The sequence below is a fragment of the Anser anser genome, assembly GCF_964211835.1.
Source record: "Anser anser genome assembly, chromosome: 12".
Lineage (NCBI taxonomy): Eukaryota > Metazoa > Chordata > Aves > Anseriformes > Anatidae > Anser > Anser anser.
Genome location: NC_139733.1, coordinates 1,522,973 through 1,538,326, shown reverse-complemented (window position 1 = coordinate 1,538,326; position 15,354 = coordinate 1,522,973). Strand labels below are relative to the sequence as shown.

Here is a 15,354-nt window from a genome sequence, read left to right as displayed (position 1 = left end):
TAGGCAGATGATATTCAGTTCTAGATACTATCTTCTTTGCACCCAATTAGGACCATGGTTTGGGCGAGGGGAATTTTGAGCACTAGTCACAGTAGTGTTTTTGGACAGGGATAAAGAATGAGAAAATGGCAGAAGTTATTTTGGTTTCTTTCGATGTTACAACATCAGTGTTAAGATACACCTTCACCAGGCAGTGCTATGATGTTTAACCTCTATAGCTGAAACATGTTAACAACTAGGTATGTGACTTGAGATTCAATTACTGGAAAGACTACTTCTTTCTTTCAGAGACCACTTGGCAGCTGAGATACTCGGCTGACAGCTCTGTGATTGAGCCATGAGGGGGAATACTGGTAACGCATTCTTACAGAGGCATAAATCTAAAACTAGCATCCTACTTTTGTCCAACACATACTAGAACCTTTATAGATATTGTCTGTAAGCTTTTCCACAAATATGTGAAAAGGCTGAGTTAGAAGACAGCAGGAAATTAAAGAATATAATATGAATTTTGAAACAATAACTGGCTATTTATGGGTTATGCAATTAAATCAATAAATCTGTATTTTTTCCATGGAAAGTTTTCAAGTTCTAGTTATTTTGTTCTACAGACTATTAAGACTATATATACAAATGCGGTGTCTATCAGTATCTATATATTCCCTCCTTAACATAATTCTGGCATCAAAGATAGCTCATGAATTATCTGAATAATCAAAAGAATGCATTTAGGTAAAAGAAAAGTCTACCAAGTTAGCTCATTGTCAAGACTCATTCAAGAAAGCAAAACAGCATATCAGCATCAAAATGCTGTTCGCCTGTTGTAGCTGCTCCAGGAAAATCTCAAACAACATTTTTATCCTAATATATACAATTGCTGAAACATTCCATACTGATGTAGCTGTGATGTCAATTCAATGTATTCAAACTAGTAAGGTCAGATCAACTTTTAATATGGTCCAAGGCAATATTTATACCATCTAACTGTATGCATGTAAATCTCCATATCTATTTTGGCGAGTGTCTTCCAAGCATTTAAATTCCTCCACTGAAACCTTTTTGCTCATCTGTCTCAGCTCCGTAACAGATGAGAAACCCAATGCGATTCTGAAACTTGAATTAACCACTCAGTATAGAGTGTATCCCTAAAGGTTCTAGCATGTGCTGGAGTAAAATAGTATGTCAGTTTTAGATTTATGGCCTTTCTGTAAGAATGTTTCACCATATTACCCTCCTGATTAAGCCACACAGCTGCCAGCTGAGCATGCCAGCTGTCAAGGAGTCTCTCTGGAAGGAAGATGCAATCTCTCCACTTATTAGGTGAATCAATGAAAAGTGGCTTATTAATATAACTTTAATGAAATCTTACTAAGCTAAGGATCCTCTCCCCACAGCAAGTAAAGGAAAAGATTAATTCTTCTAATGTTATTAAAAACCTATCTTTTTTGACCACCTGCACATAATCCTTACCTTCCTCTGCAGCTCTCTATCTGGCTCCTTACATAGTATCCTTAGTATTTTGAGATGTTCAAATATATTTTTTAAAACACTGCTGTATCTTACCTAATCCTGACGAAGAAGAAACACTTTCTGTAATAGAAGATGTTTCAGTTTGGTCTGTCAGTAGTCCTTCCATTAAGGGTAAAGATAGTTCAGATGAAGGAACAGACGAATCATAGATTCCAGAATCTCGAGGCATATTTTTCAGATTTGAAGTTTTAACAGAATGTAACAATGGCTGAAGAACAGAGCTGCCACCACCTTGAATGTCCTGAGTTTCTATATCTTCTCCAAGGTTTAAGTGCTGAATTATACAACGAGAGTCTGAATTTCCAGCTGAAATAATATTTACATCTGTTTTCAGGTAAAAATCATCATCCGTCACCTGTTTATTCACTAAGTCATTTAAAACCAAGCCTGAGTCAAATTTTTCCATGACAGGCTCCGAGTAATGTAAAGGAGATGGAAGGAAGGGAATAAATTGTTTCTCAAACCAATCTGGCTCCTGATCAATGAACTGATGCATATTGCAAATGGCAACATAAAGGGACCTACCAGATTTGCTCCTGAAATAATTCCTTTTACTAACATTAACAGGAAACACCTCTGCATCCTGAACGCTAATGTCTCTGGAATGTAAATGTGAATAAAGCTGAGGGAGATTGTCCATGAGTTTGTATTTTGTACTCAGATCCAGAATACCAGGGATGTCTCCTTCACAGGAGTAATCAAAATAGACTGCAATGAACTTGCAGAGGTCATTTGAATTCTGCTTTGCCTGACGAAGCTTCTCTGCAACAGTCAACACAGCAAACAGAAAGAGTTCTCCTTGTCCTGTGTCTTTGGTTACCCCTCTGTGTTTCCAGTTCTTTTTTTCAACAAAGTATTTCATTCCCTTGGAACACACGATGATGATAAACTGAGACTCATTTATTTTTTTTATAAGCCACTGTTTCTGACCTTCTTTACAAATTTTTAGATCTTCCCACAAATCTAGAGCCACCTGGAAGAAAAAGAACATTCTGGTTGATTTTTATTATTATGTTATTAGATACATTTACTAATAACATCTAAATGTTTTATAAATGCTCAGCAAGTCAGCTTGTATTTATACAACAATTGAAAATTAATCATGAGTTTAACTATGTCTTGCCCTTGATGTACACTCAAGAGGTTTTAAAAGAGATTTAAGTAATAATTAACACAGCATTGGTAGTGGACAAACTGGAATCACCAGTATTAACCATGTCAGTAATTATTCACCAAAATAAGCAAGGGCTTATGTTCAGCCTAAACTTTGCCTGTAGGCTGAATATTTCACTGGGCTAAGGAAGTCAGTGAACCGCTAAGGTAAAAAGGAAAACCTTCCAGATTGTTTTACAATGCTAGTTACTACATGAACCCGTTTTGCTGGTTATTTATTACTTAAAGTCTGAAACATTTTAAGCCTGTGAATAAATTGTGAACATCCCCAAACATGTGGGGCATCGATTATTTTAATATGTTTGGCCACCAGAGGTCAGATCTGCTGTATAGCTGAAAAGAAGTTCCAATTCACACATTTAGATTCAGTGGCAGGATTAAAATTCAACGAAAATAAACTAGTAATTATCTTGACTTTTCTTACAATTATAAAGTGAATAACTGGCTGCATATTGATCATATTTTAGAAAACATTCTCAGATTCTGAGCCTAGTATTTTAAAGTGGCAATTTTGATGTCTGTCTTACAGCTTTAAATCAAAAATAAGAAAAAAAGATGCTGATTTTACAGCAACGACGGAACAGAAAGGAAGTAAAACCACAAAAATCAATATAGAATATCAACGAATACATAGATTTGCTGTATGAACAGGATTTTTGGTATATCCAAGTGTGCATATTTGGTATTACCACTTCAGAGTTCTGATGTGAAAGATATTTTTAGAAATACTGAACTATATCTTTAATACTTGTGTGGGTGTCAATTATAAAGATGCATGACCTTCTACACAGAAAAAGCAGTTAACATAAAACTCACTAAATATGGCTGAATAAAAGGCCTGGAATCAATGCAGTACACATTTTCCACAATTCTGTCTTCTATGCAGACTATGATAAGAAAACTTATGTAGGCAATATGTAGAAAAATAATGAAAATTACATCTGTTGAAAGGAGGCATTGAAATAGCCCACTTCAAGCACATATCACTATGAGTTTTGTGGGTACTGTTTTAATTAAAGCAATTCTGTTTACAGAAGAAATGTTGAGCTTACCTCGCAGCCACAAAAGTCCTGAAGAAAATAAGCAAAGCACTGGATGACATTGATGTGTTTCTGGCAATCTTTACTGGAATAGCAGATGAACACTTTTGGCCGGGGACGAAGTCTTTCCACAGGGAGACCTGCAGCATATGCTGAAGACTCTGAGCTCTCCTCATCTAGATGGGAATATATATTTTCTAAATTGGAAGAGAGGAAGAGAGTTCACACAAAGTGTGTGTTTGGTTGTTTGCTTTAAACTTTATTAGGCTTTTCACTAAAACACATAGTAAAGACTTTTTTTCAAATGATAATTCATTTCCAGCCTAAAAAATTGCATACCCACTATTTACCAGCTTTGGACCTGCTACATACGTGGAACATACTTGGGAAGTGAAATGTGAAATTATTACTGTACAACTCAAAAAACTCAAGACAGTTTTAGTTTATAAATAGAATGATGTTTCACCACACTGTTCAAACACCATAGGCTTTAAAGATATACCATCATCAAGAGCTTCCTGCATAACAGTCTTTTATTTACTTTTTTAATAAAACAGAAATTTTTAATAAAACACCAGGTAAGAACATTAAACTCCAAGAATATAGATCCTTTCAGAACATCATACAGTATCTCTCTGGTATGTATGTTATGTATGGACATTAATTTGAATTAAGATAGTATTAACTTAAATCCAGATAGTTATTAGTGTTTTCTTTCTTGTATGGATGCTTTTACACCAGAACATGAGCGCTTCACACCAAGCTAATTCAATCTAGTTCTACAGTTGGTTAAACTGTATTTTGAAATACTCATTTTTTACTCAAAGTTAAACTTCCATCTATGGATTTATTTTACTACAATTTTATTTTTCATCAGGAATAACTAATCTGGAACACCTCTCTCTGTAGACAAATCCCCAGTGATTTGTCTTTTTGTTGGAACTGTGCTAGCTGCAAGCAAAGCACAGCCACAGAAGACCAGAAGGTAAAAGGATTTAACCCAGACAGCATATAGCACTTGCAGTATACCTCATTTCCAAAATTCAGATGGATAACACAGATACGTGAGGCTTGGGGAATGTAACCTCTTTTTCCATATTCATGAAACCGCATGATTCCCTAGATTCCACAAAAAATATCAATTGATTTTTAACATCTCAATGTAACAAGCACAGCTTGCCAGGTCCTGGACGCAGAGGAGAGAGAAGTCAGTGAAAAGGGATGGAAACTAAATTACAGAAGTTTCTGCAACTTCTGCAGAAAGTGTGAAACTGCGAGTCTTAGGAAGAGTAAATTTAGGGAGAAGACTTAGGATGAAGTGTAAAGGCAACTTCCAGGAAAGTGAGCAAATCTGCATTAATAGATACGAGTAGTATTTCAGACAGTGCTGAGAATTATATTTGTATCACATGGCTTTACTTTCCTTCCGGTTTAAAATAAATATTAACTAGACATTTCTGAATGAAATAAAGGAATGTTTAAAATAAGACTATTTACAGATATGTTCCCATTCTATACTGACATGCAGTATTTTCATGAATAAAAAGAAACCTTATATCAAAAATATTTCCAGATACTCTTCTGTTCTCTTCTTTCTACAGTGAACTCCTGATTAATATTTTTTTAAAAGTAAAATTTATTAACTTTTAAAAAGTTAACAGTACTTTTAATGACAAAAAAATATCACCATCAAGCACTGGATTAAGAATTTGCTACAAGTTTCAACACACAAAAAGGCTGTGGGAAGGAAAAACAAGTTAAAAAGAAAGCAAGCTCTTCAGAAGAAGGTATTTCTGGAATAAATCTACTAGCTAGGACCTTTTTAGTTGCAAAAGTACATCTTAAATGGAACTCTGTATTGAACAAACTCTTACCTTGCTGCTTCTTGCGGCACATCACTGTGAAAAGTGTTGCAAATGCTGAAATGACAACTAAAGGGACTGTAATGGCAATAGCTCTTATTGGTCCAGCCCACGGAGAATGTACTTTGAAAAATAAAGCAGAATTAGGCATGGGTTTATTATAATTATTTAATCAAATCTTTACACTGAGAAAAAAATTGCTGCAGCACACACTATTATCAGATCATTCTCAAATATACAGAGAAATCAAACATCATGTTCTGCTCCGTTTTAAATAGTTTTTATGCTGATTGCCCTCATCACCACAGCATTAGAGCAAGTAATGTAAGCAACAAGAAGTAAACAACTGCTGTATGCCAACTCAGACTGTGTGTCGTCACCCCCCACTTCAGCCCCCCATGAGGGGAACTTTACCTGAGTTTAGTTTTTAATACTATACATACCAGTCATTTGGCCTGTCAAATTTTCATTCCAGAGTGCTGAACTAGCCACTTAGGGAAAAACTGAATTCCTGCAGAGATTACCTTTAGCAATGTGCATTAGCAATCAGACCATTTTGTCTGTTGCCTTCATCTATGTTTTTGGTCTGCAGTTATATTTTGAAATCCCTGTTTAATTTCTCAATGACTGGTCTAATACATAGAGATGCCAAGCATTCACCTGACAGGTTTTTCACACTGCTAAATTTCATTTCATGGCTGAAGTGCACAGTCAGGTAGTGTTCTTAGGCTGCTCTCATAGTCATTACATTATTTCCACACTACTGCATGCATCGTTTGCGATTAAGATACAGACTATGACTTTTCATATCCATATGCACAACAAATGTGACTTTACCACAAAGATTTCCAACTATATATTGATCTAAACTGTACTAAATATAAATGTACAGAGATGCATATTTTTATGTGCAAGTGTGCATGTATACTCTCTTTTCATTAGGTCAAAAGATCACAGTACATTTGCCTCAATAGTCTTGATTACAGCAAACACATGTCAAATCAACATTTATTTTCAAAATAATTAAAACTGAATCTAAGTTAATAATATATATACTGTATACTGCTTTAAAAAAAAAAACATACCTGGTTTTAGTGCATAGTGCATTGTTTTCCTTGTTGTGTTAGTGTCATCAACCAGCTTTGAAAAGTAAAAGTTGAATTTTATTTTGTGGAAGTTTCATTTTATTTATTTTCTGCAATATATAAACAACTATACCAACTTTCACAACCAGATGTGAAACTTACTGTTCAAAAGTTAAAATTAAAGAGCACCTTAAAGTAGTAACTAATGAAATCACTCGTCTTTGATCATACATAGTTTACCGTTGTGATATTAACTTTTAGACTTCACCTACTGTCATCACCAAACGAAATACACAGCTTTCAAGTATAGTGGAAATTGACCAAACTACAGGATTCTAATTAAGAATCAAAGTCCAAGAATTATGCAGGCCCACAATTTTACTTGAAGGCACAGATGACAGTACTATGTGCTTAGAGAAGCAAAGCTATAGAAAGGTCAAGAACAATCTGCCTTTACTTGCCCAAGGTACCTCAGTAGGGATGCCTGAATCTAATTTTACCAAACAGTTTGACTTGAAATACTTTAGTTTCATTTTTCCCCCCATTAATATATTCATTCAGCTGTAGTACAAATGAGTTTCTAAATGTTACCTCAATTATATAGTCCCCTGGAGTTACATTCTGAATAATACAACTTGTAGTATCTGTGTTTTGCTCCTACATCAAAGAAAGAAAACACTTTGCTAGCCTTTCACATACTTTTAAAACCCAATACATAATACAGTCACATTGATTTAGGAATGGATGGTGCTCTCCTGAAGTACGACATCCTAAACCATAAAAACTGAGTTTCTCTATTCAAATATGCAAGGACTACAATCCTCTCTCTGCAGAAATCAAGTATGATTGATTATCCAAAAAAAACCTCAAAACCTTGGTCTAACACAAGCTATGTTACGCCCTGAAGCTCCCTAGCTTTCAGAGACTTAGGATCAAAGGTTGACCATTGAGATCAAATTTGCTATTAAATGCTAACCAAAGTTAAGGGAAACAATATAGCAAATTGCAGCTCCCATAAGAGGACATACACACAGTTGTAAAAAAATCACAGCCTACTTCCATGCATACTGAAACGAGAGCTATCTTGTGACACCATCTCAAATGGATAATCTTTTACGTGGTAAAATTCAGTGTAGAGATAATATTACATGATAAGAATATTTTTTAACAAAAATAATAAACTGCAGTTTGAAGTACTAATCAGTTACAGGGTCTTTAAAAGAGAGAACGGTCTCTTCCCCTTTGCTTATAGTATCCAGCACCGATGGAGCACTCAAGACTGGTTGTGACTGATGAGTTCTATCACAATGCAATTGTTATTTATAGAAATAGTACCAAATAATTTAAAATTTTATAAACAATAGTATTCTCTATTATAGTAAGTTTTTAAAGTTTCTGTAAAACCTTAGAACATCTATGTTAATGGGTTCTGTGCTTTTAAGAGTTGAAAAATGCAGCGACTAACCTGTTTGCAGGTCTTCTGCTTAAATGGTCCTTCATGCTTAAGTTTGTAGTGAAGAAAGTAGTATCTAAACCCAAAGTTGTGGGGTGCATGATCAAAAGACACTTGCATGTTAAAACCCTGCTGAGTAACACTCAGATTTCTTGGCTTCCAGTCTGTCAGAGGAGATATTCATGAATTGGCAACTGACTCTTCAATGACAGTGACTTTTTATAAGATAAATATAAAGAAAAAATTACATTTAACTTACAAGGTTTGCAGACAAGGTTTTCTGGCTGTAGCAACAACTCACATGCTACAAACACACAAAAAATATTAATGATACAGTATCCAAATGCTATTTAAAGAAAAAAAAAAGGGCGAAAGAAGGGAGTTACTTCAGCATTTGGAGGGCAGTACTCTTCATTCCTTTCCCAGTCTATAACATGCCTGGAGTAAATATATTTTGCAAACCCAGCTTCTATGTTATGATTGAAGTTCCTTCTCATCTTTATATGAGAAACATAGGTTCAGTAATTTGAAAATAGTAGTCCTTAGTGAGACAAAGGGGATAGCACCAGGCGTAGCTCAGCAGGAGAGGAAGAAGTTGAAACTGGCCTTAATTACATTTACTTAAAATAAATAAGTATGCTGAGCACACAAATGCCACTTTGGTACACATCAACAGACAGGCTTGAAAATATTTTAAGAAAGTTTTATACAGAAAAAAAAAACACAAGATACATACAAACGTTACACCCAAAAGGGTGCTTAGAGTTAGACTGCCATCAGACTGTTTAAGCACTGAGTTTATTTAAGTTCCTTCTCTTTAGCTCCAATGAGAATTGCTAATTGCTAAATAATTTTGAGAAATTCTACTTGAGTTGTTACCATCTAGTTTGATATGTACTCATCTGTATTTATGTCTATATACCCATTCTTGAAATTGATCTCAAAAGCAAAAACAATCTGAGCTTGTTCACAATGTCCACTGAGGGGAAGGAAAGGAGTTAATACAAGTTTCTTCTTCTGGTTGTTTGCTAATGTCTTATATGCCATAGATTTATCAGAGGCATGCAAGTTCTTGCCATATAACACCCAGTCCTTCCTTCAAAGACTATGTCAATACCTATCTTAACCCAGTCTCCCCTAACATCATCATCTGCTACATGAAAAGCTATTCTTTTACATCAGAAAAGCTTTTTCTGACAAGAAAAGAAAAAAAAAGGAGGGGAGGGGAGTAAAGAAAGAGATGTTACGTAATACTATATTGTACACAATACTTACGTCGAGTTCGGAAGAAAAATGGGTGATAATTACTTTCATTTTTAATGGAAGGAAAAGGAACAATCTTTACAAAGTAATCTGTTTCAAACTTCAGATTTAGGAAGGGATGAGATTCCATTCCCTACACAAAAACACAAGATTGCAACTATTATAACTAAAAGCATTTTCTCTCAAATAGGCCCACAGTTCTGCAAACATGAGCAGAAACTAATACATTTAAGAACCCTTTATTCATCCCTCTGCTACACACCATCATGAAGAAGCATAATACTGAATCGGGATATGGACTGTTTCAAACATGCACCTGTACTCCACAGTCACCCAAAAAGATTTCATGACAATTTCCAGCCTCAGGAAAAATTCTACAGAAGGGGACTACATCTGTCTCTAGATCGACAACTATTCATTAAAGAAAAATAATGTTAGGAAGCAATCTGCATCCTAGTAAACAGCATATTAAATGTGTATCTAGGTAAATATATACACATTTATACACCGCAAATAAATACTTTCAAGACTTCACACAATCAAGTAACAATAAAATACTTCTTGAAACAAAGCACTTACTGTTCCTTTAAAACTTGGGCTGAGCTGCTTTGGATCTTTTAAAACCATCTGCTGACATTGTCTTCCTTCAGATTTTAACTCCTCGAGGATGACTCGAAAACCTTTCAGGTATTCAATCCCTGCAAACAGCAGGACATTAAAATAAACTAATATTTCAAAAGGTATTCTGTGATATTTTATACAGTACAAAGATAGTTCATTTGTCTTTAAAAATAAATCCTAACATTCATATGAAATACTTTTGTGTTTTAATACTTGCCATTGTGTGTCAGTTCTTCCAACATTTTCTATCTTGCCTATTTAGAATTTAGCCTTTGGCGAAGGCTGTAATTATCGCATACTTGTGTAATGCCTAGAGCAGAGGGGCCCACATTGCAGACAGAGCTTCCAAATTATCACTGCAATCTAAATAATCAGTACCTTCATCAGCAGTACTTTATAGTAGCATCACATTTCGATTATTTGCAATAAAATATGTTTGCTAACAAATTATAATAATACTACTTTATAACACATTCTTATCATTTATAAACTACTAGGTTAAAGTGATAGTAGTTGTTACAACTTCTTTATTTCTAGTATACTACAGGATAACAGGAATATTGACTTAAATGGAATGGAATTTATTCCAGTAAGTGCACACATCCAGTTATTTGTAAGTGATGCCAAAATTACACCCTTTTTTTCAAGCTACTCTAACATAATCAACTCTCAGCATGGTCTTTGCATTTCTTCACAACGTTCTCATCACGGAGTTACTTCATTGCATGACTAAGTAGAGTCATGGTGATGCAAATGTCACAGGAGAATATCAGTGTTATGCTGTGATAGTTTTGTGGCTCAGGTATCAACGTCACTGCACAGTTCTTCAAGACTAACTAGCATTACTCCATCTAATTACATCTGTTCAACAGCATTACATATGGCAGAATACATATTTATCAAAGGCACAGACACAGCTTTTGTAAAGCTATATGTGACAAGAATCAAAACATAAATTTGACTACATACTATGTTTGGCAAACTAAAAAAAAAGTATGATTTTCAAGCCCCCTCTGTTCCATTAGATTTTTATTTATTTATTTATTTATTTATTTATTTATTTTTATAATCATGTATACGAGAAAGACCATGCATTGCCCAATATGTTCTTAATATCCCATGGAACAAAAGCACTATTTGTGCTTACATGAAGACCATGAAAGAGAAAGTGTCCAGTCTCCATGTCACCCGAGATGTTTCAACAGCAGTTCTGTCCTCACACTTTCCAGAGGATTAACCTCTGATCACTACAAGAAAGAACACCAAGCTTTGTTTGCCATAGAGACTTGATTCACCCAGTCTGCAGATGAAGATTACCAAATGGTTTCAACTGCACAGCTTTGCAGTGTAGTTTCCACATACTGTCTTAAACCCCAGTAATTAATCATTATTTTCTGTTACAAATTTAATGTGTTATCAAATTCTGAAGGCATGAATTAATACCAGGAAGTCACAAAGAAAATCCAACATTTTTTTCTTAGCTAAAATGTTTGATTTAATAAATGTAGGTCTATTCTAAAAATGCATGTCAAGTTCAAGAATACAAATCTTCATTAGCAGCCATATCTCATCACATAGGGTGTAATCTTACCACATAAATGCGAACTTTCAGCTCTTATTAAATCGTAAGAAAAAACAATAACTGAAAAGCTTTTTGAGGAATTACAAACCATGAAGTATTCGATCTTATCTGCTCTATGAGCAAAAGAATAGGCAACAAACAAATGTTTTAATTCTGAAAAATGTATTGCGCTTGACTCTAATTGTAATGATGTACTTGATACTGAAAAGCACCTTTGCAGATGAAATTCTTTAATGAAGTACTAAAAACATTCAAGAAGGAAACTCCAGATTTTTCATTTGCTAAACGATGGTCACTAAAGAAAATGAGTTTATATTAATTACTTTGTTCAGCACCTTAATGAGTATGCAAGAAAAACAAACGGTGAGATGCTGTACAGAGAGAGCACACACTACTGCAGTGGTCTCGAAACTTTTTTGATCATACATACCTACCAGTAAAACAAACTTGGAGCACAAACTGCCAATATTAACACATATATATAATCTACATGTGAATTTATAATGTACATAAAAATAGAAATTAAAAAGTTTGATATAAAGACAAAAACTTTTTAAAAAATACTTATTTTATCAATGAAAAAACTTTTTTGTTCCCACTTAAAGATCTATCAGTTATAATAGCATTTTTAGTGGGACCTATATGATTGAACATGCTTCATTAAATTCAAAAATCTTGGTTTTAACATTTTGTGACACATCAATTCAAAAATCTGGTTCTACAATTCAGTTTATTTTGATACTTGGTTTTAATGGCTGTCACAGCTGGAAAAATAACCTCAAGAAGAGAGACAAGATTCCAAATGGAGGAACTGCATCATCAGCTGTGTTTACTCCATTTTCCTCTACTACTTACCAATGGCATTTGCTGTCCAAAGTATTGTCACTGCAACCTGTTCGTAACATGCGTACTGACTGATTGTTATATTCTGCACATCTCCGATCACATGTTTTCCCACTGAATTCAGATAAGGAGTGCAGTCTAAAAACACAGAGGAAAAAACGCTTTAAGGAAAACATACTAGCTGATTATCTTGTGCCATACCAAAGAATTCTGAAGATTATTCAGTGTCAGCAGGACACACATCTCTCCTTGTGAATAAAGAATTAAATGAATTTCCTAACTTTTCTTCAAGACTAAGCAAAGTGAAAGTACATGTACACTATTTCATTAAAAAAAAACAAAAAACAAAAAACTGTATAGTAAATTTAGGCGAACCTTTTGTCTTAGGACAATGAAAAACTTTCCAAATCATTGAGCACAACCACTCACCAGTTGCAAAAGCCTAATCTGCAGGACTCCAAAGATTACCAGTTTATAATACCAGCGTAGCCTGTATCACAGAAAGTAAATCCGTATGTGATTTAAACAAGAAAAGTAGTACAAAATTTTATTACTTTTAAAGCCTTACAATATTTAGGCTCATATTCTGTGGCACAAAGAGAAGTAGTGGCTAGGGAATTCAATAGTTCTGGAGCATAACATACATGAACATGTACACATTAAAAAACATCCCGCTTTTGAACGAGTAAAGCCAACAAGTTAATCAGTAGATTATATATAACTGGCCAACGATAAATTCTAAAAACCACACATAATCTATATGCTATGTATTTGTCTATACAGAGTTTGTAAAACTAAAACATGAAAATTAAGTGCTATTATAAGGTGTGATCTTAAAGAAAGGAAGGAAAAAATGCTAACTAAAAAGCAGTTTTAGAAAATGGCTTTGTGCTATGAACAACAATGGTAAGAGGCCTTTTATGTAACTGCCCCACAATTAAAAATAGAATGGTTTGTACAGCATCGCTTTTTCCAAAAGCTGGGCAATTCGTATTTACTTTGCTGTTTGTAGAATTCTGTTGCTACGAGTGAAGGGAATGACAGCATGAACTTCCTCTGAGGAGAATAGAGTATTTCTTTCAATGGAAACTTTGAAGTAACAGCTTTTTGCTAGGTCTGGAACTAATTAATAGAAAGCCCATGATTTTGGATCCTGGCTGCTAAAATATTATGGTCAAATGACAATTTGCCAAAATGCAATATAGCACAAATATCTGAGGTTTGACTGTGAGTCATTGATTTACATTTTTTAAAGATCAACAGAATTAGGAAGAAAACAGCTGGGAAAAAATGCACCCTTTTCAGGAAATCACTTTTTACTTGACTACACGTGAACTACTGAAACCTACAAACATTTGTTTTTCACCTGAATAAATAATCTACCCAACTAATTTAAGAACATAAACCAGAATCTCATTAGAGTTTATGGCAAAATAAAAGCATTTAAATCACAGCCAGCAAGCCCAATTCTCTTGTGTGCTAGCTTATTCAGTGTAAGATTGTATTTCCACATTACATGAACTCTTTAGCCTTGATATCAGGGATCTCTTTCCCTAGCACTGTGTAACTCAAACAACTCCTTTGGCCAGGAAGTGTGCAGTGCCAGCAGAACTTTGAATTAACACTTGTCATTGGTTAATCATAGCTCCTGGTGCCAGAATTAGTGGAAAAAACATGACAGATACTGGGACTTAAACAGGCTCTATCGTGTTAACTAAACACGGGGATCTCTGCTCTCACTGATATTTTTTCCTGTCTTCCTCTATACAGATAACAAATTGTAACTTTTTTGAAGTTCTCTCTTGTACAATCTGACATGCTTAAATTTCGCTCATTTTCTTCAAGCATTAACAGCAGATTAGATAATAAATGAATTCACGAGGAAAGATTCCAAACTCAGAAATAAGCATAAAAATAGAGCATAAGGATGATTGGAATTAATTCTTTGAGTAGGCAAAAAAAAAAGTGACTTGTATTGGCATTAATACAAACATTGCTGTAAATTAAGACCTTCTCTTGAATGCACATTGAATGTATACTGATGATGGCCACTAAATGCCCCCAAATAGGTAAATTTCCAATGCACTCAATATTCATGCCTCCCTGAATGGAAAACACAGGTGACACAATCCTTTAAAAAAAAAAAGAGAGAGAACAATAAAATACAGCCATTTAGCAGATCCTTGAATAGTTTCACGGTATTATTGCTGCAATCTGCTTATTACGATTATTATGATTACTTTATCGGTTTAGCTGCAATATAAACCATGTATATCACACCTCTGCTAAAGTACTAAAACCACCTGACTTCACTGAGATACGGATAGTTTTCCACTAACCTGGGCTCTTTTTTGACTGTAGCTAATCTAAAGCTCCTTGTATTTCACCCAGCTGAAGAGACATTACTTATCTTCAATGCTAAAATTCCATATTAATCCTTATAGACATATATTTTAAAAATACTTTTCCTGTATACAGATACAAATTACATATATTTTCTACATGAAATATGGCTTTCTACTTGATTTTTTTCCAGAAAAAATTGCATATCAAAATGCATAAGGCTTGAAATAATGCTTTCCAATGAATTGGTGTGTAGTAAACCTTTCAATGACTGCATTCTTCCACAGAGTAAAAACATCCTTCATAATTCTCCTACCAATACTGAGTAAGTGATCTGGAAGTGATACTACTGCAAATGATTAGACCGTATTATTCTAATCAGTGAAACGCAGGAAAGACAAGACCCAGCTGACCCATCTGCAACAGATCTAGATTTCAAAGTTATTTCAAAACTAAAGAGCTTATAATATTCTTAGAGCCATTTTTAAGAAAGATGCTGGTATACATTGACAACAGTGTCAGAGTCCTTGATTTTTGTGATTATATTGCAGATTTTCAA

General features: G+C 34.4%; 1 protein-coding gene across 4 annotated transcripts in view; it reads right to left on the bottom strand.

Annotated features, from left to right (window-relative positions):
* IL17RD (interleukin 17 receptor D) overlaps positions 1-15,354 on the bottom strand; it is a 55,081-nt gene that overhangs the window by 4,684 nt on the left and 35,043 nt on the right. For 2 of the 4 annotated variants that reach the window (XM_083795690.1, XM_083795688.1), the window contains exons 3-12: positions 12,465-12,590; positions 9,986-10,104; positions 9,419-9,539; positions 8,403-8,447; positions 8,156-8,307; positions 7,282-7,347; positions 6,691-6,745; positions 5,618-5,728; positions 3,756-3,919; positions 1,564-2,503 (exon numbers count right to left, since the gene is read on the bottom strand). In XM_083795690.1, coding sequence (XP_083651816.1) covers positions 1,564-2,503; positions 3,756-3,919; positions 5,618-5,728; positions 6,691-6,745; positions 7,282-7,347; positions 8,156-8,307; positions 8,403-8,447; positions 9,419-9,539; positions 9,986-10,104; positions 12,465-12,590 — 1,899 coding nt within the window. Of the gene's footprint in view, positions 1-1,563; positions 2,504-3,755; positions 3,941-5,617; positions 5,729-6,690; positions 6,746-7,281; positions 7,348-8,155; positions 8,308-8,402; positions 8,448-9,418; positions 9,540-9,985; positions 10,105-12,464; positions 12,591-15,354 lie in introns of all 4 variants that reach the window. The other 2 variants (XM_083795689.1, XM_083795691.1) reach the window with 1 other exon arrangement.